Here is a 25,230-nt window from a genome sequence, read left to right as displayed (position 1 = left end):
TCAGTTCCTGCACCAGCCAATGAAGTATCGAGTCTTCGGTTAAGGTTGGCCTGCCAGTGGCTTTTATCTTTACGCTAGGTTTGCGCACACCGTGCAGTCCACAAGGGAAGTGTGTGGTTGGGGGTCAATATCAAGAAGATTTCCCAAGCACTTGCCATCAACCTTGCAAATTCTACATTATGTCACGGTATATAGGTTACATTTCTTAAGGCATGTATATAGTAACCAATGGGTCTAGTTTTAATGTACCAGTGCACATATGTACAGGCTTTTTCACAAATGTTGTTTACCTGCATTATATGCACAAATGCAGCTTATTAAACTAAAGTGTTCCATTTTAACTTTGCCAATGCGGGGAAGAAAGTAGCAAAAAATAACTGTTTTCTGTATATAATGCATATAGAAGATACATTTGAATGTGACAATCTGAGTGATGACCAACCATAATTTTCAGATGTAAAATAGTCCCTTATGCATTCTAATGAAAGCATTTTCTGGAAGCTGGATACTCCAAACAGCAAATAGCATGAAATGATATACTTCTATTGGTAACATGTCGGCTGCGGCGCCATCAAGCCAGACCTAAAACTTACCTTGGCAGACAGCGAGACAGCCTAGTCCCTCCCCTGTCCGTATAAAATAGAAACTGGGGCTTAGACTCCAGTACAGAACACCTTGGCTAATACGAGTTATTCCATTCAGTAGTTTGCTTTTTTAGCACTTGTCTTTTTTATTTTTTTAAAGAAAGATAAAATATTTAACAGCAATTTAAGCAAAGATTACCAACTTGCAGACTACCAAACATTTAGCTGAAGTAATGCAAACTATTAGCCATATAAAAAGAAGTTTCCGATTCCTTGAAATCCATTTAGCAGGATTTTTCTTAGGACTTCCATTCCTCATGTATTCCATGGTTTTGAGGCGTAAGAGGTGTTTGTGGGTGTACGTGATCAAACGGGATGTTTCATTTTTTATTTTCTTAACTTTTTGCACCATTGAATGAATGTGCACAGTAAACCCTAATTTATTCATTACTCCCATTATGGCATGTTGGAATGTACTTTCCTGACTATGGGTATTGGGCTCTAGCTTAAATGTGAATCTGCAGTTTGAACCATCCAAATCTTTTCTCGCCCCACTGGATCCTTTGTGTTCTTCAGTGTTAACCCAGTTTCATCTGACCCACAAATAGGGGGCGCTGGGACTAGAAGTCCATATATCCACCTCCTCATTGCTTGTCAGAGCTTGAGCCACTGAACAGTGTCTAGGGAATCTCAGTTAATAGAATGCTGCAAGGTATTTAGTGATGATGCACCAGGCATTCGAGGCTCCTGCTTATGGCGAATTTGCACATAGGGAGCCTCCATTGTGCATTTGAGACTAAACCTGCACATGGCAGTGGGATGCACTGGGCATTTGAGACTGAATCTGCATATAGGTAATATGCACTAATAGTGATCCAAATCAGGGATTTGGTTGACCTTCAACAATATTGCATAGCAGTGGCGGTGCAGGTGAACTGGCGAGACAACAGTAAAGCTTGTAACAACCACAATAAAATACTATTCACACTTTCTACAATAAAGAATGTTTATTTATAGCTTTTTGTGATATATTCAAGTCTGTGCTTTCTTTAAACTATCTTGGAGCAACATTTGTAATGAAAAATAGTTTCCTTCGCTTTTGTCAGTGTAATAGCTTAATTTCCGGAGGGGCTGGACTAGAGAATGGTTTATTCTGTGTTAAAGTGAACAGACCTTATCCATCAAACAATTCATACTGTACATATTGAGCCATGCCCTTTCCCCTCCCTTATAAACACATTGCGAAGTTAGTTTTAAATCCATTTCTACAACTTTAAGTAATGCGATAACAATGAATCTGAGGTCTATCAGACATGAACTTGTCAGCATCTCCATGTGATTGGTTTACAATGAGTGGGATGCCATTGCTTTGGCATAGCTTTGTCCGGTCGAGTAGTGGAGTGCGCAAACACACACAGAACGGAATAACAACCAGCAATAACAGGCGGCTTTCTTTATAACAAAATAGCTTCAGTATCCATGAGCATCTTTCAGTGGAACGCAGACAGCAATGAGATTCATCGGAACACTGCTACAGAGAGTAACTAGAAGTCTTTCCTGCAAGCTGATAGCCAGCAATACATTTACTGCAACTGATTATCTTTTCATGTCATGAAAAAACACAAAAGAAGATTACGAAACAAACTCAGAAGAATAAAAACATTGATTGCATGAAAAAATTGTCTATATATGCGAGTGCTTGCTTACACGGTAAGCAAGATATCCAACACCGTCTTCATTGCTCTCCTCTGTGACTCGTACCCTCGCTCAGGCTGATGGCAAGGAAGCAGCATCTTCTCCAGATGATCCAACGGGCAGTGCTAGATGGTCAGGCTCATTTCTTCTGGAAGAAGCCCATGATGGAGGCCTGCTTCACTCCTCTGCTGGGAGCAGCAGCCGCCTTCTTGGAAGCTTTGGGCTCCGGCTTGGCAGCAGGAGGAGCCGACTGTTTAGGTGCTGAAGGCTTCGGCTTTGCTGATTCACTTTCACTGTCTGTGCAGGACTCAGTTTCATATTTCTTTTCAGTGACTAAAAGTAAAATAAAGACATGTTAATTGCTTCCCAATTGCTAGCCCGGCGACTTCATGGACAGAGGTCTAAGTAAATCACCTTTCCACTGAACCAATGAAGCTTTCAATGTGTCCAGCCACCCACTCTCCAGGTGAAATGGGCAACCCCTGGAGGTGGAAATACTGAAAAGACCTGAACATTGCAGTTCATGGAAGTGAGAACACACTCTCTGTAAGAGTTTTAAATTCCTTCACACTTCTAAATACTGTCTGCCATGACTGCAAGGCCAATAGCTGTGTGGATTGATAGGTAAAAGGAGTAAAAAAGAAAGGAATTTTAGTAAAGAGGCTTTAACAGCAGTAGATATGCACACGATGGATACAGAAATATGCATATTTTCATATAAGTGCATTGATTTATCTTCTGCTGGTGTTCACAGCATTGAAACCTGGCAGGCATTCAAGCATGAGTGGATATTTCTCGGTTAAATAAATGTGGAAATATACTAATTTCAGCGTCATTTTTGCACAAAAACCAAAATAAATATGGACAAATACAGATAAAATTAGCAAAAAATAAATATGGATAAATACATACAGAAATGTGCCAAAAATAAATATCACAAAACCGGGAGCCCTAATTATAATCCCCTTAGAACAGAATGTGATTGAAATTCGGTGGACGGGATATCCGTCACATTTGTATAGGTGTGTGCCGCTGCGTCAACTTCTAAATCAGGCCCTTAACACTTTCGCTGTGGTTGCAATTCCGCCGGAGCGCTAGGGGCCGGGGTGCGCGCGGCGCTCCCGCGATGGTGACGGAACCGCTCCGTCACGAGCCTCGGGTGGGCTGTGCTTGTGACGGATCGGTTCCGTCACGGCCCCGCCCGCTCAATAGAACGCTCAGCGCAGGCGCAAAATCGCTGCCGCGCAGGCGTTCTGAGCGGGCTGGGACGGAACCGCTCCGTCACCAGCACAGCCCACCCGAGGCTCGTGACGGAGCGGTTCTGTCACTAGCGTGGGAGGAGATAACCCCTCCCACGCTGGTGACAGAACCGCTCTGTCACGAGCCTCGGGTGGGCTGTGCTGGTGACGGAGCCAGTTCTGCTGCTGGTGCTCTTCAATGTTCTCTTTGCTCCGCCTTCTGATGCAGCTGTGTCTCTGCCCCTATTCCCACCATCTGTGCCCTGACTCCTCATTATCATTCAGGCTGTATTCTCTATCTCCCCAAAACAGACACAACTCGGGTTGAGGAGGACACGATGGAGTTGAAGAAGGAGGGTGATTGTCGGGGAAGAAGGCGTGCAGATAAAAACTGGACAGCACAGGAGATTGATCTTGAAGAGAGAATGCACACACCTGAATTTTAAAGAATGAATTCCTAAATTAAAATGAGATTTATTAAACAAAAAAACAATGAATAATACATTATAAAGATGTAAAATGAGTAACAAAGGCATTCAAAATCCAAAAAGAACATTTGTTTAAAGAAAAAAATGTAACAGTGGGCTGTGGCTTACAGCACTATTAATAATATATTATGCATTCGGTACCAATACTACTGCTGGTTATCACTGTGATTCCTGTCCTGATTGAGCAAGACAGTTATAATAATAATAATAATAATTAATTACTGTCTTGCTCAATCAGGACAGGAATCACAGTGATAACCAGCAGTAGTATTGGTACCGAATGCATAATATATTATTAATAGTGCTGTAAGCCACAGCCCACTGTTACATTTTTTTCTTTAAACAAATGTTCTTTTTGGATTTTGAATGCCTTTGTTACTCATTTTACATCTTTATAATGTATTTATTCATTGTTTTTTTGTTTAATAAATCTCATTTTAATTTAGGAATTCATTCTTTAAAATTCAGGTGTGTGCATTCTCTCTTCAAGATCAATCTCCTGTGCTGTCCAGTTTTTATCTGCACGCTTTCTTCCCCGACAATCACCCTCCTTCTTCAACTCCATCGTGTCCTCCTCAACCCGAGTTGTGTCTGTTTTGGGGAGGTGGAGAATACAGCCTGAATGATAATGAGGAGTCAGGGCACAGATGGTGGGAATAGGGGCAGAGACACAGCCGCATCAGAAGGTGGAGCAAAGAGAACATCTGAAGAGCACCAGCAGCAGAACTGGCTGATGAGTAGTCCAGGGAAACAGCAAGCTACATGTAACCAACAGCAGATATGAGAGTGCAGCTATAACAAACAAAGCAACAAGCACAGAAATACTGTGCATTGTCCACTATGCAAGGAAAGAACAGAGGAGAGCAGATCTCATACTCCAAAAGAAAAACCATGATCACTGGTTTCTGGGCAGAGCAATATTTGCACTAATTTGGCAACTTGACAGAAAATGTGCTTTATCAGCAAACAGTACATAGGAGTAAGGCAAGAGGGTCGAAGAGAGAATCTGAGCTTGGAGTGGTGGGAAGGAAGGGCTTCCAAAAGGACAGGATGGCAGATAGTGGCGTTCCCCTGGCCATGAAGCATCCGTTGCTTTCAAGTATTATATTTTGAATGTAATATTCTAGTTTATCAGTTAATTACTTCATTGTGTGATTTATATGCTATTTATGCTTTTGGAACCTTTTTTATTTGTCTGCTGTATGGGTGCTTTGAAGTTTACGAGTTCTGCAATGCCTACATTTCCAATAACTGACAACACAATAAAATGGGCATTGAAGACCTGCTAGTAAGCTGGGAGGTACAGGGTACTCGTGGGTCCAGTAGCACGGGAGTCCAGTGCAGGGTGGGGAGGATTTGCTGGAGGTCAGAGTGTTGTGACCAAATGATGCAAGACAAATAAGAGTTGCAAGGTCATGGATAACTATATAGAATAGGGGATGCAGCTTGTCTCTATTTTGGGTAGTAGACAGTGAGTCCATGTTGCATTATATGGAGTAGGAGCAGGGTTGGACCTGGGTAAGTTGAACAGTGCAAGAGCAATAACATTTATGACCTAAAGGGGGGTGAACGCATACCACAAGAGTCTTAGGAAAAGACTGCAGATCACAACCGTGCCCAAACAAAGCAGCCCACGAATCGGGAAGGGCTCGAGGTGGGCTGGATTGAGCACTGGTGGATTTCCTGGTACCCCCAACCACATCTGCTAAATGGCTTGCAATCAATGCATGGGCAGATATACAGCAAATCTTTGTACATGTATTTAGCGGACTACACAGTGGGCAGGGCCAAGAATATACTGATTGGAACAAAGGCTGCAGGCAGAGCCTGTGGGACAGTGTACACCATGGACACAGGGGGATGGTCTAGTTTAGTAGCTTGCTCTTTTCTTTGTGGCCCCGTTCCAACACCCGTGTGTGAGAGGTGAGCAGGTTCATATGATCAACGAGAACTACAGCAACTGGAGGAGTAGAAAGGGAGGACACAGCAGCACAGTAGTAGAGCTACAATGCTGGTCTTGCTATGGTGCATATACGGGTTAATATGGACCGGGCCTGGTGAAGAGCTTTAACCTACAGAGGCAATACGGACTGTCTATGTTGCTTTCTCCAATTGGGTAATGTGGAAATGGTTTGCCTATGGACCACATAATGCTGGGGTGGAACCAACCTCAATGTAATGCTTCAGAGGCTGTGGTATATTAATCCATTGGGGAAATGCTGGCTTGGCTACAGAGCTCAATGTACTGAGATCATGGCAAACTAATCTGAATGTGAGTCTTAAACTAGCGGTTCAATACTAACATGGCTAGGGTGAATTACAAGCTTGGCAATACTGAAATGGTTACATTACAGGCCTTGCTGTGGGGATTTATATTTTTTGGTAAAGCTGGTCTGGCTAAGGTCCTTAAAGGTAGTTGCTTTACAGATAAAAAGGTATAGAATTACTGTTTCACTTTCCATTTTGGTGCCCCAGCATGCCGCCTCTATCCAGCCGGAAGTGAGGAGCCTGACGAGTTGCACTGAGATTGCTGAATTGGCCGTGTCAAGAAAGCCCGAATCCACGAACCGGAGGGCTAAATACCCCGATCTGCAGTAGGCCTATGGTTCCTGATTCAAGGCTCGTGTTGCTGCCTGCCTCTTACAACAACAAAAATAGATATCCTATTGTAGGATTGTGCTCCATATCGGAATTCTCTGAAACTCACTAGAGTGAGTTTTCACGGCATTTAGTGAGGCAACCTGCCTGGTGCCTTCTATGCTGCACCCCCCAGGCGTTTGAACTTCTACTTCCCTGCCCTTTGGATTTGGGTTTCCAACCCTCTCGATATCTTTGTTCTTCGCCCTGCAGAAGGTGTAGCCCCGGCTGGGGCCACACACCGAAAGGCGCGCTGGCGTTTTTTGGGAAGGGGAAGCTGGTTGATACCTACCCGTCACCCCTTTGCCAAGAAGAGCCGTACCACTCGGTCTCAGGACCATCTTGTGGCGTTTACCCATTATGTGTGCTTGTAAGATTGTAATTAAGTGTGTGATTGAGACTTAAAGTTGTGTGTTGAGTGGGGATAAATATGAAGGAATGAATGTGCATTATGAGAGAGGAGTTTGGGAAGATATATTTTAAGATTTATTCTGTCTCTGTGATGCCTTTATATGTATTATGCTAATAAGATATTCCTTTGAAATATTTATTAAAACAAAATACATTTTGTATTTTTGTAACATGTGGTGTGACTGATTTTCCTTGCAACTATATTGCTCTGCTGACAGCATGTTTATCTAAGGACCCCCATCTGGGGCTTTGTTTACATCTATTGGGACAGGTAGTTGTTTGTTGTAAGTGCCCCAGTATGAACAGCCTGGAATCAAAGTCAGGCTTCCAATGGTGTAGAATGCAGGATCCGATGTGATACCTGCTTCTAGGAGGAAGGGGAGACAGAAATGTTGTGCAAAATGCATCTTTGACTGGATTATTTAGCTGTTGAATGATTTGTCAGCAAAACATTGTTTTGGCTGAAAATAATTAAGAACATTCAGGCCAGCTTCGAAAACCTACCTTCTTGGCTGACTCACCAGTCCGCTGCAGGCAACATGATCACAGCACAGAGACGATGAGCCAAAGCGTACTATGAATAATAATGCTATCGTCCACAGCACAGAGCCGACAACACAAACATGGAAATAACAGAGTCAACTTGGGTTGTGCAGAAGAGGATCCCTTCCTGCACTCTCACTGGTAGTGAGGTAGGCTGCACTTTCAATTTCTCCTGTGACTTACTCCTCATTTATCCCGTCCAAGACCTCAGAATAGATCGGGCAATGGCAATTTCTGCCCTTTCTAAAACTGTCTCTTCTGATTGTTTGGAGGTCGGTGGGAGCTCAGGTGAATGGCAGGCAAAAATCTTGGCACACTAAATGAATTCGTGGCTTTGGAAAAGGGGTGACAAGAGACACTGGGATATATAAAAAGGCTTGAAACCGCACTGTGATAGGACTTACTTCATTAACACATGTTCGTGGCAGACAGACCTTGTATGCCAGAGTTAGGGTCTTCTGTCTGTACAGACCTTTAGTGCATCCTTTCTCCAACTAGCTTTTTTTCACTAACAACAATGGCGCTTGCTCATTTTTCCACATTGTCTGGGAATAGCTCCACCATTGGAAAAGAAATGCAACTAGGCCCTACTCAAACAAAGTGAGGTCAAAGAGATAAATGCTCATTTCTAATGCTCCAACAGTGCCTCTTTAAGTTGGTTTGCTGTGTGCTCTTCCCCCCAGTTTGTCTTTTCACCATCATTCAGAAGGGAATGGGAACTCTGCAATTGTGTCATTCAGAGCTGCACAAAGGTTTTTTATGATTTAATTTAAATTTCAGGGTACTTTTACTGCATTATTTGTTCAAAGAAAATTAAAATCATATCAATGTTAACTCAAATACACAAATGCAATGCATGAACGTTAAAATACATATATACATTTCCTCACCAATGCATCCTTCCTCGTCCATGAAAGTGTGCGACTTGAGCACCCGCCTCCGCTTTCTCTTCTTCCCAGTAGTATGTGCCTGGAGTGTTTATTTCAAAGACAACAGCTTTTAGAAACAGTTTAAATTCAGCATTTAGATACACAAAAACTACCAGTAAGTGAATGAAGACAATATTCACACTCCCAATATTTAGGAGGACATGTTTTGAAATGAAGCTGTTCACGTACTCGGTACGTGAACTAATAGCAATTAATGGTGGAATCACTAATCACAAATTACTGAAAGCAGTTTGAGATGGTGATGATAATGAGGAGGACATACACTCCAATCCTGAAGCAGACCTCACTTCATAGGACTTGACAGACACCATTTCTGTCGACCTTTGCTGCTTTCCACAAGGTAAGTATATAATTTCTTTCTCATTTTGTTGATCAAATAGTGTCAATATTTTCCATTATAAGTGTACGCATGTTCGCTGTATTGGTATTTTATGGTACTTTGGAGTTATGTCCTGTATGCTTCTTTTTTAGGGCTGCGATATCTACAGTGCACCTGGAGCTACTGGGTGCTGTGGGCGACCTCTGCACGTCATGATATCGCCCATGGCAGGGATTGGAATGGGGCAGTGAGTGCAAGGGGGAGGCACTGGATGGTTTGGAAGGCAACACATTCATGTGACTGGCCAGAGGCTTTTGTGCTATGTATTTGCTTGCTGTTTCCCTTTTTCATTGCATTTGCATTTCAGAGTTGAGCAGAGAAGGGAGTCACATTAGTGTGCTGCTGCTCCAGTTGCTTTTTTTGGCGCCAGCCTCCTATATTTGCTACAGAGCTTTGATTGTCCCGCTGATCCTTCACTGGGGTCCATGGGCATAACTAACTTCGAGAGCACGGCTCTCTCCCTTTCAAGAGATGAGCCGAGGAATGAGATGCCGCTATTAAGGGGATCATCATTTTAATATCTGGACAGGCTCTTTCATCGGTATTTATGGGCACAGAAATGATCTTGCCTTTTTTGAGAGTACAGTGCTGATTTTTGTGCATATTTACAAAATTATTACAAAGAAAAACAAAAGGAAAATATTTTATTTTAGACTAGTTAAGAGTAGTGTTTCTACAGGCTGGCTGAGGTCTGCTGTCACCTGTGAAAGTTTAGGGAATCTTATTGTAATTTGGGTACATTTAGAATTGGTTTTCGATCTCCAGTTTGGCTTGTGTAAGACAAAGGTAAGAGAGCTCTACACAAGCAGAGTTTGGAAGGTGAGAGGGTGGGCTCGGACTGCTCGTCCCAGGTCTTTCTTGGGGAGGTGGAGGATGTGGTGCAGCAGCTTACTACTGATTCCAGTGATGTTCAAGTTACATTGTAGTCTGTACTACAATCAGCTATTAATGGGGCAATGAATGATTGCAGAGTTAAATGATCTTTTGCTTCTTTGTCCTTGCGAAGGACTTGTAGTTCAAGAGGTTGAACATTCCAGACAGCAGTCGAGTGAGCATTCCTCTATTGTCCCGCGTGGCAAGAATTGTGAGGCACGAAAAGCACAGGACTGAGGCGACTTAGTCATTTGACACAGACCTTTTTCTAGTCCAAGATATCAGGGAGGACACACCTGATGTGCTAAGTGCAAGAGCAGTCACATGATGCGTTGTCATGCATTCCTCCTAAACTCAGTGGGGATTTCACTTTAAAATGTGGATTGTCCACTTTTGTATAAACATGCGGTTATTGTGGCCAAAATATTTTAGCTAAAAGTCCTAGGATAGGTTTAAATGCGAACATTACTCTGGACACTCTAGGTGCACCTTCCTTCGACTCAAACACTATCCAGCCTCTTTTAGAGGCGGAATTGACTCCCAATGAATGATCAGCCATAGGGTTCAATCTTCACCGACAAGGCTAAAAGGAGCATATTAAGGTCAGCGCCCCCTCGTACAATTTCACCCACAATGCTATAAGAGATACTGGTTTTAGATCTGGGCATGGTAACCTCTTTGGGGCAGAAGGGTAGGATCCTAATAAAAGGGATAAACACGCCATTTAAATATGTCAGAATAAGATTCTAGATATTGCTTGGCTTTTAACTTGGGTTATGGAGCAGAATCAGAGGATGAATCTGGCCAGTCTTGAATTTTGTCCGCAATTCTTGATTGGAGCAAGAGAGCTGTGTGTATGCTTGTGGTCTGATGCCAATTAACTGTTTGGTGGGAATTTATTAGAGACATTTCCACCTACCTACAAATGTTTACGTTGCTGGATAAAACATAGAGAATCGTAAGAGAACGTTTTATCCCTATATTTCTAGCCGAGGGTTCCTGATATTTAGCCAGCTCCTCTGGCCCCTTAAAACGGAGCATGTAGAGGTCTACCGAGTACTGCCCTGCAGGAGCCGATTTGCCTACACCATCGAGGCACTCGGTGGAAGAGCAGATACCAGAGGGGTCAAGAAAATCTTGTGCTGCTAAAAGCAGGTCCTATTCAAATTAATATTTCCTACCCAACTTTCTTAGAGAACAAACATACCCACTTTCTCCATCAAAGGGAACTTCTAACATCTCAGTAACAGATACTTGAAGCTGTGCAGAGTTACAGAACATCATTTTATTTTCAGCCATGGCAGTAGGTTCATCAAAGGCCTTGGTTTCATCTCAAAAAGCCTATGTCCTAGTGTGTCAACATTTACCAAAAGGCTACAGAGAGGGCAGCCTCTACAAGTCCCTGGGTTTATCAGCAGTCTTTTTTTCATTTGGGAAAGAGACATCCTGTCATCAATCTCAGGTTGTTGAATACGTTCGTCTTAAGCAGATGGTTCAAGATGACAGGCATTCATTACTTGGGGGTTCCTTATTAGAAGCAAATTGGGTGGTCAAGTTGAACCTAGAGGATGCTTATCTTTAGGCTTCAATGTGGCCTACACATCGAGGCTCCTTCAGCTTGTCTGGGGTCAAGAAAAGTTCAAAGTCATCTCTCTTCCATACGTCTCTCTGTAGCAACATGGTGCTCGACACCAAGCTCCTCAAACTGATAGTGGGTCTGTTAAGATGGAAGTGGATTACCTTGATAGTGGACAAGGCTGACATTCTGTTCATGCCACGGACAGGCCGAGGCCAATGGGTAAAATGCAGATGCCTATGCCAGTTCTTCAGTAGCTGGAGTTTGTCATTAGTCACAAGAAGTGGATTCTAGTTCCAGCTCCAAAGATTCAGTTAATCAGTTTCTTGGTGGATCAGCGAATTCACACCCTTTTGTTCTGAGATGAAATAGCTAGAGTATCTAGAGTATAAAAATGAAGATTTGTGGAGTGCTGAAGTTTGATCATCTGTCCCAGAGGAGATTAGCCAGGATTGTGGCTATTTTCGACAACAATTGAATTCTAACCCCAGCACTGCAGGGCCTTTCAGCGATTCAAAGCACTTCAGTTGATGAAAAGCCTTCCTTACTTGGCAATACTTTCTCTTTTTCCAGATGCAATTAAGGAGTAGGTTGGTGTGTCTCTTAAATGGAAACTTGAAATGAAAAAACTATTTCAGATCGAGCTCCAGATACCATGTTGAAGTCAGACAATTGCAAGCTAGGAAATGGCCCAGATATGGACAAGTGGTTACAGGAGTAAAATGGGCAACCGAAGAAGGACTGACACAAATTGAATATAAAGGCTTTTACGTTCCTTCTCAGTGAAACGTCTGGTTCACGGAAAAGACATTTGAGTATTATGAATAGAAAGCATTTAGGCAGTCAGATATATAAAACAGTTGTTGATGCATGATCAAAGAGTCCCTGGGGATTTACCCAGGGATTTGAGGCATTTCTGTTTAGAAAGCGGTTTTAATTGCACAGGTTTAATATCTTCTAGGGGTATCAAACCATTTATTTTCAGGACCTATCATTGTGATTTGGATCAGACTGTTTTCTAATGCCGCAAAAAATCGTGGGAGCATACCCCTTCGGGGGTCTATTCAGGCGCTTTATAAGAACATAAAATAAATAGCATGTATCATTGCCTTGCGTCGATATCAAACACTTCCCTGATTCTACAATTGCCCATGGGTCTAGGAGTGGGCACTTTTTTTGTAAGACCTTTATTATACAATACTACAGACACACAGCATCGAGCCTACAACCCTGAGGGCCGGCTGCGTAATTTAAAACCACCTCTCAGCACTGTCGGGTTTACACAGCCCTTCAGCCGACAACGCAGGGTCCGGCGGCGTAACAAAGTAGATTCATACAGAAGTCATTACTTGTTGAGGATAAACAAACGTCTTACATTTTCTTTTTTATGAACATAATAACAGTGTCGCCAAATGTTTCAGTGGTATAAAAGGGCAGAGTTAGAAAAGAATCACGAGCAGTCTTATGCAATCAAAACTATTCATAGAAGAAACAAACCGCAAATTAGCGTACATGCCCTCCCATTGGCCCCACACAGGACATAGCCAGTTCAACTGTAGGAGAGTCACACAGTTCGCCAAGGTAGACAATCCAGTGCCCCCATTTTTTATCCCACGTTTTCGGACAGCCCCGTGTCTTGTAGACCGTCTTTTCAGCAATCATGTAACAATCCATTACTGTTACCCATCCCACCACCACCAGTCTATCTGGGGAACCCCACTTCATAGCTATGGAACGTTTGGCCAATAGAAAACATAGCGCCGCCCACCGCAACTCCTGTTCATTTAAATCATTGGCACCCCAGATGTTAAGGACACATTCCCTGGGCGACGGCAAGAGCGGCTTACCCAAGGAGGTGCTCATTTTACGAAGCGTACCACTCCAGAACCTCTGCACCATCGAACAGTCCCACAAGATGTGGTAGAAGGTGCCAGGCAGACCACATCCTTGCAGGCACAGTGGGTCAGGGCGTCGTCCAATTTTGGCCAGAGTAAGAGCAGACATATACGCCCTGGGAAGAACCTTCAGTTGAATCAGCCTAAACCTATGGCAAATAGCAGATTCCCTCGGGGACATTAGGGCAGACCGCCAATCCTCCTCGTCTAGGGGACCCAGGTCTGCCTCCCACTTGGTCCGCAGTGACTGCAAGGAATCAGGGAGGTTATTACAGAGCTTACGGTAGGTGAGGGAAATAGCCTTCTCAAGGAGAGGCTCCGATAATAGCCTGTCTTCCAGAGGGGAGGTCTTGGGTATGGAGGAGAGGTCAGGGACAGCAACACGAATGGCATGTGTGATTTGCAAATAGCGGAAAAATTCAGTAGGTGCGAGAGCATACTTGGCTTGGAGGTCACTGAAGGTCAGCAAGTTACCCTTATGGACAAGATCTCCCACCTCCGAGATCCCAATCAAGTCCCACCTATCGAAGCCCCGAAGAAAGCAGAGGGAACCCAGACTTTGTGTAGACCACAACGGTGTGGCCTTGGAGACCCTACCTGTCCATCCCAAACTTTTATTGGCCCTGTGCCAAATAGCAACTGTATGCGCCATAGGCCCCACATATCTGGTCTTAGCTGGTTTACTGTAGAGGGCCCCCAGATAGCCTTCTCGCCCAGATTGAGATCTGTCCAACAGGAAGGCCGGATTAGAAGGCGAACCGTGTACCCATTGGTTCACAGCCACCAGCTGCGATGCCCAATAATAGAGGCGGAGGTTAGGGAGGGCGATGCCCCCATCGTACCAACCTTGAAAGAGCTTGCAAAGAGCTATCCGAGCCGCGCCCCATCCCACAGCAGGAGTCGAAGCTCCTTTTCCACCGCCCGGAAGTATGAATCTGGGAGCAAAAAAGGGCAGTTTTGAAGGACATATAGAAAGTGCGGGAACGCCAACATTTTAAACAATGCCCCCCTACCTGGGAGGGACAGCGGGAGTGACCGCCAGTGAGCAACATCGCTTCGGAGCCTTCGCAGGGGACCCCGCAAATTACGGTTGTAGAACGTCTTAAAGTCGGGTGTAACATAAATACCCAGATACATGAAACCCTTCCGTGGCTATCGCGAATGAAAACACTCGGGGCAAGCGAGAGGGTGGGGGGGGGGGGGGGGGGGGGGGGGGGGGGGGGGGGGCGGCATGCAACAGGTACAATAGATTTAGTCCAATTTATAGAGTAACCCGAATATTTTCCGAAATTGTTGTGAACATGAAACAGGCTGTTGATAGAGGACCGCAGAGACGACACGTATATCAGAATGTCGTCCGCATATAGAGATATTTTGTGCACAACGTCCTCATTCCAGTGGAGGCCTCTAATAGAGACATCTGTACGGACCCAATGAGCCAGAGGTTCTAGGGTGAGGGCGAACAGCAGGGGGGACAGGGGGCAGCCCTGCCTCGTCCCTCGATGAAGACGAAACCTCCTAGAGGTGTGATTTTTCACCTGAAATTGGCCCAAGAGGTCTGTATATAACAGGCGCACCCAGGCAATGAACTGAGGCCCAAAGCCAAAGCGGAGGAGGACCTCGAATAGATAGGGCCATTCGATCGAGTCGAACGCCATCGTAGCATCGAGGGATAGGATGGCCGCGTCCTGTTGTATGACGGACTGGCGACTCATTACGTTATGTACTCTCCGAAGGTTTAACGCCGTATTACGACCCGGCAGAAAACCGGACTGGTCGTCGTGTATCAGGGAGGGTAGTACCAGGAGGAGGCGATTAGCTAGGAGCTTAGCCAGGACTTTTGCCTCTGCGCTAATCAGGGAGATCGGCCGGTAAGAGACGCAGTCGGTGGGCGGTTTAGTGGGCTTGAGGATGACCGCGATGGAGGCTAACCTAAGATCGAGCGGGAGGACCCCCACCTCCAGGCTTGTCGTAAACATATTCTGAAGATGATGAATAATGTCAGGGACCATGGCCTTCAGGAACTCAACGGGGACCCCGTTGGGGCCCATAGCCTTTCCGGAGTTAACGGCAAACAGAGCCGAGGTAAGCTCCTCCGCCGTGATGTCGAGGGCCACTCTATCCGCATTCGAGATGGTCGGGAGGCGCATCTCATCCAGTAGTTGCCTGGACTCGGTAGACGTTTAACCATCGCCAGCCGTGTAAACACCTTCCAAGTGGTCGGCAAAGGCCTCCGCTATGTCCTGTGGGTCCAAGACCACGACCACGACTCCATCCGGCCGAGTTATGGATGACACCCATCTGGACCCTTGATCTCGACGTTCCAGCCAGGCAAGCTTCTTGCCCGCACATTCGCCAAATTCATAAACCAGATGGCGCGAATGTAGCAGCCGCGCTTGCGCCTTTTCCTGCGCCAGCGCCTTATAAACCAACTGTTGGGCACGGAGACGAGCAGCTGTAGCATCAGACGGTGAGGCATTATGGGACTCCTCCAGGCGGATGAGATCGGATTCAGCCTGCAGGACCTGATTGCTGTGTTTACGCAGGTAGCTCATCTTAAGAGTTAGTGCCTCACCTTTCACCACCGCCAACTACGCCTCCCAAAGCGTAATCGCCGAGTTCACGGAGCCTACATTCTCGGCGAAGTAAAGGTCAGTGCGCTCTTGGAGGGCTTCCCTAGTATCTGGAATCTGCAGTAGCCAGGGATTAATGATAATGGGTCCCCACGTAAATTGTTGATTATATGTCAGGTCCACTGTAAGTGGCGAGTGATCAGATATGCCACGTGGAAGACCCTTCGGGCGGACAAAGAAACCGACGTCTGCAGCAGGGCAGAAGAGGTAATCGATACGAGACATACTGTTGTGTGCATTAGAGTAGTGTGTATAGTACGGTGTGTCTGGAAAGTGAAGGCGCCATATATCTTCTAGCCCCAAAGCGCATGCAAAGTTTGCAAGGTCCGAATTCTAACGATGAGATCCCCGCTTGGGTCTACGATCCAGGTCATCACACATGGTAATGGTAAAGTCCCCACCAATTAGAAGTGTACTCGGGGAGAAGCCTAACAATTGGGCGCCCAGCTCCTTGAGGGAGTCTCGGACCAATGTTGGTGGAAGGTATGCAGAAATTATGTTCAGGGGGCACCCTTCCCAAGTGGCTTCTACTAGAGCAAAGCGGCCCAGGGGGTCAGCCCAGGTCCGGGAGTGAGTGAGTGCAAGGGTCTTACGAACAAGAATCGCAGTACCACGGGACCCAGAGGTGAACCCTGCATGGACCAATAATTTAAAACCCCCTCTCTGGAGCGCCTGACATGTGTTACCAACCGAGCGTCCTTATTGTCACCTCTAGAGCCCCAGGAATTCTTGTTAATTTGTCTCTGGCTCAGGGGCTTTGCGCCTTTATTAGACACCATTTAGAACTGTGCACCCGGTCCCCAGTGCAGTTGGAATTAAAAGGGGCCGGAAGGAAGGCGGGCAGGAGTTCTGCACATCAGTTCTGGTTATCTCGCACCTGGGAGCTACTCGCACCCCCCTGAGCCACTCCCCACGCTAGGGCAGGTCAGACAACAGAAGAAATCAGCGCACCCCAGGAGCACCCGGTGCAGCAGACTATCACAAGGCCCAATCTCCTGCCGCAAAATGCGTTTCGCCACTCAAGGATCACCGTGGCCCACTGGGCAGCGTCAGCAAAGGTGAGGGCACCACAAAAGTCGAAGAGCACCTCAATGGCGCCGGGTCGCCGTATGGCAAGAGGCTCCCGGGATGCCCAGGAGGAGTGGGACGTCCCCCGGGCGCAAGCGGATCGTGACTGCGTCGGGAGCCAAGGAGCCGGGGCCTCGAAGCAGTTTGTGGCAAGGATGACAGCCCAGAGGATGGGTCTAAGATCAGGCACCTACCGCTCCGCCGACGATCCGGCCTCAGTGCAGGGAAAGGGGTCACCCGGGTCTACGTCGGCGTGCGTGCAAGCTACAATCCTCGATCCTGCAGCCAGCACAGAACAGTCTCCACAGGCCCGCAGCAGAACCAAATGAGCCGCAAACGGCACCAATACCACTGTAAGGGCAACGAGAGGGCGAAAGGAGCCACCTCCAACAGGGCTCCGTCCCCAGCAGCCAAGAGCCGTCAGCAATGAGGCCGGAGCTCCGAAACGGCCGCCATCATCCGGGACGCAAGGGACCTCTCTTCAATGGGCTCAATCGTCGGCACCGATCGGGCCGACACTTCAGCAGGGCGTGCACAAACGATTCGAGACGGGGATCTTCCAGTTACAGAGGAGTCCCCGGTCGCATTGCGGATCTATTGGGCGGATAGTCGGGCGAGGGCCGGGAGTCTCGTTAGCAAGCGACCATTCCCTCCGGCTGCTAGCCACGCCCCCAGGAGTGGGCACTCATGCTTGTTTCCAACCGTAGGTAGACAATCAGGTTTATGAGTTTCCTCATTCTTCATGATTCTTCGATCTCTAATCCTTGTCGGGAAGGACAGAGCGCAGTGGTCGCACTAATGTCTAAATGCTGGCCTGTGTAGTATGGGTTCCTCTACGTTTGGAAATAGATACATTTTCTCAGGTTTAGTCTAACTTTTCCACCGCTGGTACTGGACTCAGAGGGCTCCTCCCATGAACTGGTACTTGAGGGTCACCTACTGCTGATAGTTCAGTGAGTTTTCATGGGTTCCTGGGATGTCCCTAGTCTTTGCATAAATCTCTCATAGTCACGCATATTTCTGGGTTCCATCTATTCACACTAATGCTCAATCTGGGTGTGTGGAATGGCTCATTTATGGATGGTGCTTCTACAGGAGAGGTAGTAAACCTTTGAGTTTCACTACTATGCTACTCAAGCTGGTCATACTTTAGTTAAAGGTGAACCATTCTTTTATGGCTGTTGTCCTTTCAAATGGTTTCAGATGCAAAGGCTTTAGATGTAGGCAGAGTTTTTTTCCCTATGAAGTATCTTTCTATCTCATCAGACGTACACAATATTTTTCGACCGCTACATTGTATACAAGATTTCCTAATGATGCCACATTATGGGAGTGTTAGACGGACCGGGAGGGTCGGCCGAGGATAAGGGGAGCGGTCTCCAGGGAGAGCCGACTCCAGTGACCGTACAGACAAGTAACTTCCCCCCCACAGACGGACACCACACAAGGGTAAGGTTCAACGAGATTTTATAGGCGATTCTTAAAGTACGATAAAATGGTACAAGGAGGTCTGGACTCAGGGGTCCCCTCAATTCTGGTCTCTGGTTTGGGGAAAGGGTAGCGGGACAGTCTTGGTTACCAAAAGATGGAAATAGCTCTCAATCCTCGAGCTCGGCGTTCTAGATGATCGGGCCGCGGCGGAGCCAGCAGGTCCCGAGATGGACGAAGGAAGCGACGGTCCGCGGCGGAGCCAGCAGGTCCCGATGAAGATGATGGTTGCAAACGGTCCGCGGCCACGCCAGCAGGTCCCGACGACGATGAAGGATTCCGAAGGTTACGAAGGTTGTGGCAGCCCCAGCAGGCAGTGCGATGGTGCACAAGGCAGAGCTACGGCAGCGCCAGTAGTCCGTCAAGGATGAGTTCTTCTTTACGTCTCTCGACTCCAAGATACAACTGCCTTCCTGCTCTGGAGCTGCCCCAGTTATAGGGCTGGTGTTCTTTGATGTCCGGACCCTCGCACTTGGAGGTCGGGAGGTCCGGGATGGGGGAGTCCAGACACCCAGCAGGGGGGTGGGGCCAGCGCCCGGGGAGGCGATGGGCGAGCGGCACTTGGCGGGGAGAGCCATCGACACCTCTTTCTCCCATTGACTTGCCAAGTAGCCCGCTCACCTCCTGGGTGGATGGTGGTGCCGGGATGTCTGAGGCCTGGCCAGGCCCAGGGTTGAGGTCGATCGGGGGCCAGGCGGCCTCGTGGTGGAGTGTCCAAGATGGCGCCCAGGATGGGCGCGCGGGCCAGCAGTGGAGCGGGCCCACGAGGTCGATATGTTCGAAGGCAGGGGTCCCTGAGGGGACGGAGGACGTGCAAGGGTGGTGTGTGGTACCTGTGTGACCGGGCTCGGGCCGGTTTGGGCCGGGGGAGAGCAGCCCTTCATGTGGCCTGTCCAACATGCGTCCCCCCCAGCTGAAGGCGGGGAGAGTTACCCATCCTCTTGGGGACTCTCCTCGTCGAGGCGGAAGAACCGGGACAGGCCATCTGCGTTGGCGTGATCCGGCCCAGGCCGGTGTTCAACTGTGAAGTCCATCCCTTGTAGGGAGATGGACCAACGTAGTAACTTCGGGTTTTCCCCCCGCATCTGCATCAGCCACTGCAGGGGTCGGTGATCGGTCTGCACCCGAAAGTGTGTGCCAAAGAGGTAGGGCCGGAGCTTCTTGAGGGCCCATACCACAGCGAAGGCCTCCCTCTCTATGGTGCTCCATCGTTGTTCCCGTGGTAGGAGGCGCCTGCTGATTAAGGCCACTGGCTGATCAAGGCCTTCGGTGTTCACTTGAGACAGGACTGCCCCAATGCCATGGTCGGAGGCATCCGTCTGGACGACGAACTCCCGGTTGTAGTCGGGGGCCTGGAGCACTGGGGCGGAACACATGGCGGCTTTCAATTGTTCGAATGCTGTTTGGCACTCCGGGGTCCAGTTGACTTTTTTGGGTTGATTTTTTGACGTGAGTTCTGTGAGGGGCCCCACGATAGTACCATAGTCTTTCACGAACCTTCGGTAATAGCCCGTGAGGCCCAGGAAGGCTCGTACCTCGGTCTGGGTGATGGGTGGCTGCCAGGACTGGATGGCGGCAATTTTGAGCTGCAGAGGGGCCACCCGGCCGCTTCCCACCTGGTGTCCGAGGTAGGTCACAGATCCTTGCCCAATTTGACATTTGCTGGCCTTGATCGTGAGGCCAGCTCGCTGAAGGGCTTGTAGCACTGCTCGGAGGTGGTGGAGGTGCTCGGACCAATGGTGGCTGTATACAGCGATGTCGTCTAGGTAGGCGGCACTGAACCCTTCGAGCCCCGCCAGGACCTGATTGACGAGCCGCTGAAATGTTGCTGGGGCATTTTTCATGCCGAAGGGCATGACCTTGAAATGGTAATGCCCATCGGGGGTGGAAAAGGCAGAACGTTCTTGGGCCCGGGGTGTGAGGCCGATTTGCCAGTAGCCCGCCGTCAGGTCGAAAATGCTGAGGTAGCGGGCAGCTCCCATGCGGTCGATTAGTTCATCCGCCCGGGGGATGGGATGTGCGTCTGTTCTGGTGACCGCATTCAAGCCCCGGTAGTCGACGCAGAACCGGAGTTCCGGTGGGGTGCCAGGGGCGGCCGCTTTGGGGACCAGTACTACAGGACTGGCCCAGGGGCTGTCTGAGGGCTCGATGACCCCGAGTGTGAGCATTTTGGCTACCTCTTCCTGGATGCAGGCCCGTACCCGATCTGGCACGCGGTAGGCCCGGTGGCGGATAGGGGGGCTGTCCCCCGTGTCCACATCGTGCACACACCAGGAAGTGACCCCTGGGGTGAGGGAGAACAGGTTGGCGAACTGTGACAGGAGGACTCGACACTCCTGGTGTTGCTCTCGGGTGAGGGCCTCCGAGAGTCGGACCCCATCCACGGAGCCGTCTTTCTCCTGAGTCCGTAGGAGGTCAGTCAGGGGCTCGGAGTCTTCTTCAACCCCATTGTCGGTGGCCATCAGGAGGCCGAGTTCGGAGCGCACAAAGTGGGGTTTCAGTCTGTTAGCGTGGAGGACCCGGAGGGGGTTCCGGGAAGATTCCATGTCGATGAGATAGGTGGCAGGACCCTTGCGCTCGACTACTTTGAAGGGCCCCGTCCACTTGTCTTGCAGGGCGCAGGGTTCGGTGGGGGACATCACCCATACCTGTTGCCCAGGTTCAAATTCGATGGAGGAGGCATTCCGGTCATACCACTTTTTCATGTCCTCTTGACTGGCCTCTAGGTTGGCTTTTGCCAGTTCTCTGAACCGCCGGGTCTGGTTGCGGAGTGTTAGGAGGTACCGGAAAACATCTGGTGGGTTCTTTAGAGGGGGCATCTCCCAGCCCTCTTTGACTAGGCTGAGCGGCCCCCGCACTGGATGTCCATATAGCAGTTCAAACGGGCTGAAGCCCAGGGACTTCTGGGGAACCTCTCGATATGCGAAGAGGAGGCACGGCAGCAGTACATCCCACTGGCGACGGAGGGGTTCTTCCAACCCCCCGATCATCCCTTTGAGCGTGCGGTTGAACCGCTCAACGAGTCCGTTTCCTTGAGGGTGATAGGGGGTCGTGAATCGATAGATAACCCCGCACTGTTGCCAGAGGGACTTCATATATTTAGAAATAAAGTTCGTGCCTCTGTCGCTGACGACTTCTCGGGGGAAGCCCACACGGGAGAAGATCCCCATTAGAGCCCGGCCGACTACCGGGGCTGTCACAGTTCGCATGGGAACAGCCTCGGGGTAGCGGGTGGCGTGGTCCACTAGCACCAGGATGAACCGATGACCTTGTTTTGTGCGCGGGTCCAGGGGCCCCACGATGTCTATTCCGACCCTCTCGAACGGGGTGGTGACCACGGGAAAAGGTTGCAGGGGGGCTTTTAGTTTGCGGCCGCTCTTTCCACTGGCTTGGCACGTGGGGCAAGATCGGCAATGCTGGTGTACATCGTTCCTCATTTTGGGCCAGAAGAAGTGGGTCACCAGACGACTGTAGGTTTTATCTTGACCCAGGTGTCCCGCCAGGGGGACATCGTGGGCCAGGTTTAGCAGAAAGTCTCTAAAACGGAGCGGCACCACCAGTACTCGGCTGGCCCCCAGCTCCGCGATTCTTTGCTCACTGTACAGCAGGTCATTGTCCCAGTAGACCCAGTGAGTGCCGGAGGTATCCCCTGCGCCTTGGGCGAGCGCTTGCTGGCGGAGTCCCTCGAGGGAGGGACAGGTCTTCTGTTCTTGGCGAAATTGTTCTTGCGTGGGCCCCCCCTCTTGAGGCCACTGGTCGAGGTTAGTGAGGTCTGGAGGTTGAGCTTGTTCTGGGGGGACGTCACGGTCGGTGGTTTCGGCTGGGGCGACCGGAGGCGGTGGCGCCGGCCATTCGGGTTCCTCTGGGCGGGGGCTGGCACGGGCGGCCATGGACCGGGTGGTGACGCACGCCCAGTCCGGGACGCCTAACATCCCCAGGTGTTCTCTTCGTTCTACGGCGGCCCACGGGGAGCTTTCAAGGTCATTCCCCAGGAGGCAGTCTACGGGGGCATCGTCTCGGACCGTGACTTTCAACATGCCGGAGACCCCCCCCCATTCGAAAGGGACGCAGGCCATCCGACACAGACTTTCCGAGTTATCGGCTGAACGTACAGGGCAGAGAATGTTCGGTAGATACTGTTCCGGGGTCACCAGGTGACAGCGGACGGCTGTTACACTGGCCCCAGTGTCACGAAGGGCTTCAGCCCGGCGTCCATTGATGCTCACCCATTGGCTGTACTTCTGGGTGTTAGCGGGTAGGGGGACCCGCGGGACCATGTCTTTCCCCCCTAAGCAGGCTAGAGCCATGGCGGCTGGCTCCCATTCCTGATGCTCTTGCTCATATTCTTCTTGCTCCTCGGAGATCTGTTCTTCCCCCAGGGCAGCAGCAGCCACCTGGCGGGGTCTTGGGCTCTGGTACTGTGGGCAATTTGGATCGTTGGCATAGTGGCCGACTCGTTGGCATCGATGGCACGTAACATTGGCTCGGTATCCCGGTCGCGCCGGGGCGCTGCCCCGGTTGGCCGGGGGGGTGGTGCTGACCGCGGGGGCGACCGGAGCGTTGTCTCTTCCGCGTCCTTGGCCTCCTCCTCCTCCTCGGGGACGGTGCTGACCATTGTTGTTCCGGTTCTGTTCGTAGGACCCATTCCGGCCCACTCTGGTGATTTCCCATCGGTCAGCTTCGGCTGCGAGCTGCCGGGGATCGGTTAACTTGCTGTCGAGGAGGTGCTGGCGGAGTTCAATAAAACAATTGTTCGATAGGTGCTCCCATACCATGAGATTGAACAGTTGTTCGTAGGTTGTAACCTTGCTTCCTTTGATCCAGCCCTCGAAGGCTCGGCTAAAGTAGGTTACATAGTCCACCCAAGTTGTACCCGGGATGCGGGTGCAGTCTCGGAACCTCTGACGGTACATTTCGGGTGTGAGGCCATAGCGGGTGAGGAGGGCAGCTTTCATATGGTCATAGGAGGTCATCTGGTGGTCCGGGAGCTGTAGCAGGGTGTCGCGGCCCTCATTGAGGAATCTCCCCCATAGGCCGGCTCCCCAGTCGTTTCTATCGATCCGGTGTGCAGTCATAGCGATTTCGTAGGCTTTAAACCATTGCTGGATGTCGTCCTCTCGGAAGTATTCTCGAACGACATCCTTGGGGATGTGTACCTTTTTCTCCGTTGTCCCTGGGGTGTGGGGTTGCTCGAACACCCCTATTTCTTTATTCTGCTTGCGTAAATCAATCTCAGCTAGTCGTCGCTCGTGTTCATATGCCAGTTTCTTTTCCTCGAGCTCCCTTTGTCTCTGTTTCTCCTCTCTTTCTTCTCGGAGACGCAGGTGCTCTAAATTTATTTTCTGTTCGGCCAACTTAAGTTCAACGTCCATTTTGAGCCGAGCCATTTCTAGCTCGTGTAGTCGGGTTTTTTCTCGTTCCTGGATCTCGTCTTGCGAGAGACCCGTTCTTTGCTCTTCAGGAGCCATGGTGGTTTTTGCTGCGATGCTTCGATCGGGGGTTCCGGCGACCCCGGTCTCTGCCCAAGACTCTAGGGCATGCTTGAAATCGTCTTTGGTACTTAGTCCGGTGGTAGCGATACCTAGTTCGATGCAGAATTGTTTTAGTTCACGATGGTTGTACTCGTCCAATTTCTCCATCTGGAATTTCTCGGTGGATCCGCTTTCTTTAGTTGTCATCTTGATTTCGTCGTGGGGTGAGCTACTGTCTGTACGATTATGCGGTGATTCGGATCGCGCCGCTGGCCACCAATGTTAGACGGACCGGGAGGGTCGGCCGAGGATAAGGGGAGCGGTCTCCAGGGAGAGCCGACTCCAGTGACCGTACAGACAAGTAACTTCCCCCCCACAGACGGACACCACACAAGGGTAAGGTTCAACGAGATTTTATAGGCGATTCTTAAAGTACGATAAAATGGTACAAGGAGGTCTGGACTCAGGGGTCCCCTCAATTCTGGTCTCTGGTTTGGGGAAAGGGTAGCTGGACAGTCTTGGTTACCAAAAGATGGAAATAGCTCTCAATCCTCGAGCTCGGCGTTCTAGATGATCGGGCCGCGGCGGAGCCAGCAGGTCCCGAGATGGACGAAGGAAGCGACGGTCCGCGGCGGAGCCAGCAGGTCCCGATGAAGATGATGGTTGCAAACGGTCCGCGGCCACGCCAGCAGGTCCCGACGACGATGAAGGATTCCGAAGGTTACGAAGGTTGTGGCAGCCCCAGCAGGCAGGGCGATGGTGCACAAGGCAGAGCTACGGCAGCGCCAGTAGTCCGTCAAGGATGAGTTCTTCTTTACGTCTCTCGACTCCAAGATACAACTGCCTTCCTGCTCTGGAGCTGCCCCAGTTATAGGGCTGGTGTTCTTTGATGTCCGGACCCTCGCACTTGGAGGTCGGGAGGTCCGGGATGGGGGAGTCCAGACACCCAGCAGGGGGGTGGGGCCAGCGCCCGGGGAGGCGATGGGCGAGCGGCACTTGGCGGGGAGAGCCATCGACACCTCTTTCTCCCATTGACTTGCCAAGTAGCCCGCTCACCTCCTGGGTGGATGGTGGTGCCGGGATGTCTGAGGCCTGGCCAGGCCCAGGGTTGAGGTCGATCGGGGGCCAGGCGGCCTCGTGGTGGAGTGTCCAAGATGGCGCCCAGGATGGGCGCGCGGGCCAGCAGTGGAGCGGGCCCACGAGGTCGATATGTTCGAAGGCAGGGGTCCCTGAGGGGACGGAGGACGTGCAAGGGTGGTGTGTGGTACCTGTGTGACCGGGCTCGGGCCGGTTTGGGCCGG

The 25,230-nt window shown here is 49.7% G+C and overlaps 1 protein-coding gene across 1 annotated transcript in view; it reads right to left on the bottom strand.

The window, feature by feature from the left end:
- Positions 1 to 1,572: 1,572 nt before the first annotated feature.
- POLD3 (DNA polymerase delta 3, accessory subunit) overlaps positions 1,573 to 25,230 on the bottom strand; it is a 146,995-nt gene continuing 123,337 nt past the window's right edge. Inside the window, exons 11-12 of the mRNA XM_086933813.1 lie at positions 8,487 to 8,565; positions 1,573 to 2,612 (exon numbers count right to left, since the gene is read on the bottom strand). Of these exons, the coding sequence (XP_086789939.1) occupies positions 2,419 to 2,612; positions 8,487 to 8,565 (273 nt within the window). The 3' untranslated portion in view covers positions 1,573 to 2,418. The remainder of the gene's footprint in view (positions 2,613 to 8,486; positions 8,566 to 25,230) is intronic.

Source organism: Lissotriton vulgaris, chromosome 8, assembly GCF_964263255.1.
Source record: "Lissotriton vulgaris chromosome 8, aLisVul1.2, whole genome shotgun sequence".
Classification (NCBI taxonomy): Eukaryota; Metazoa; Chordata; class Amphibia; order Caudata; family Salamandridae; genus Lissotriton; species Lissotriton vulgaris.
Note: the sequence above shows the minus strand (reverse complement) of the source record. Positions and strands in the feature narration are given on the sequence as shown.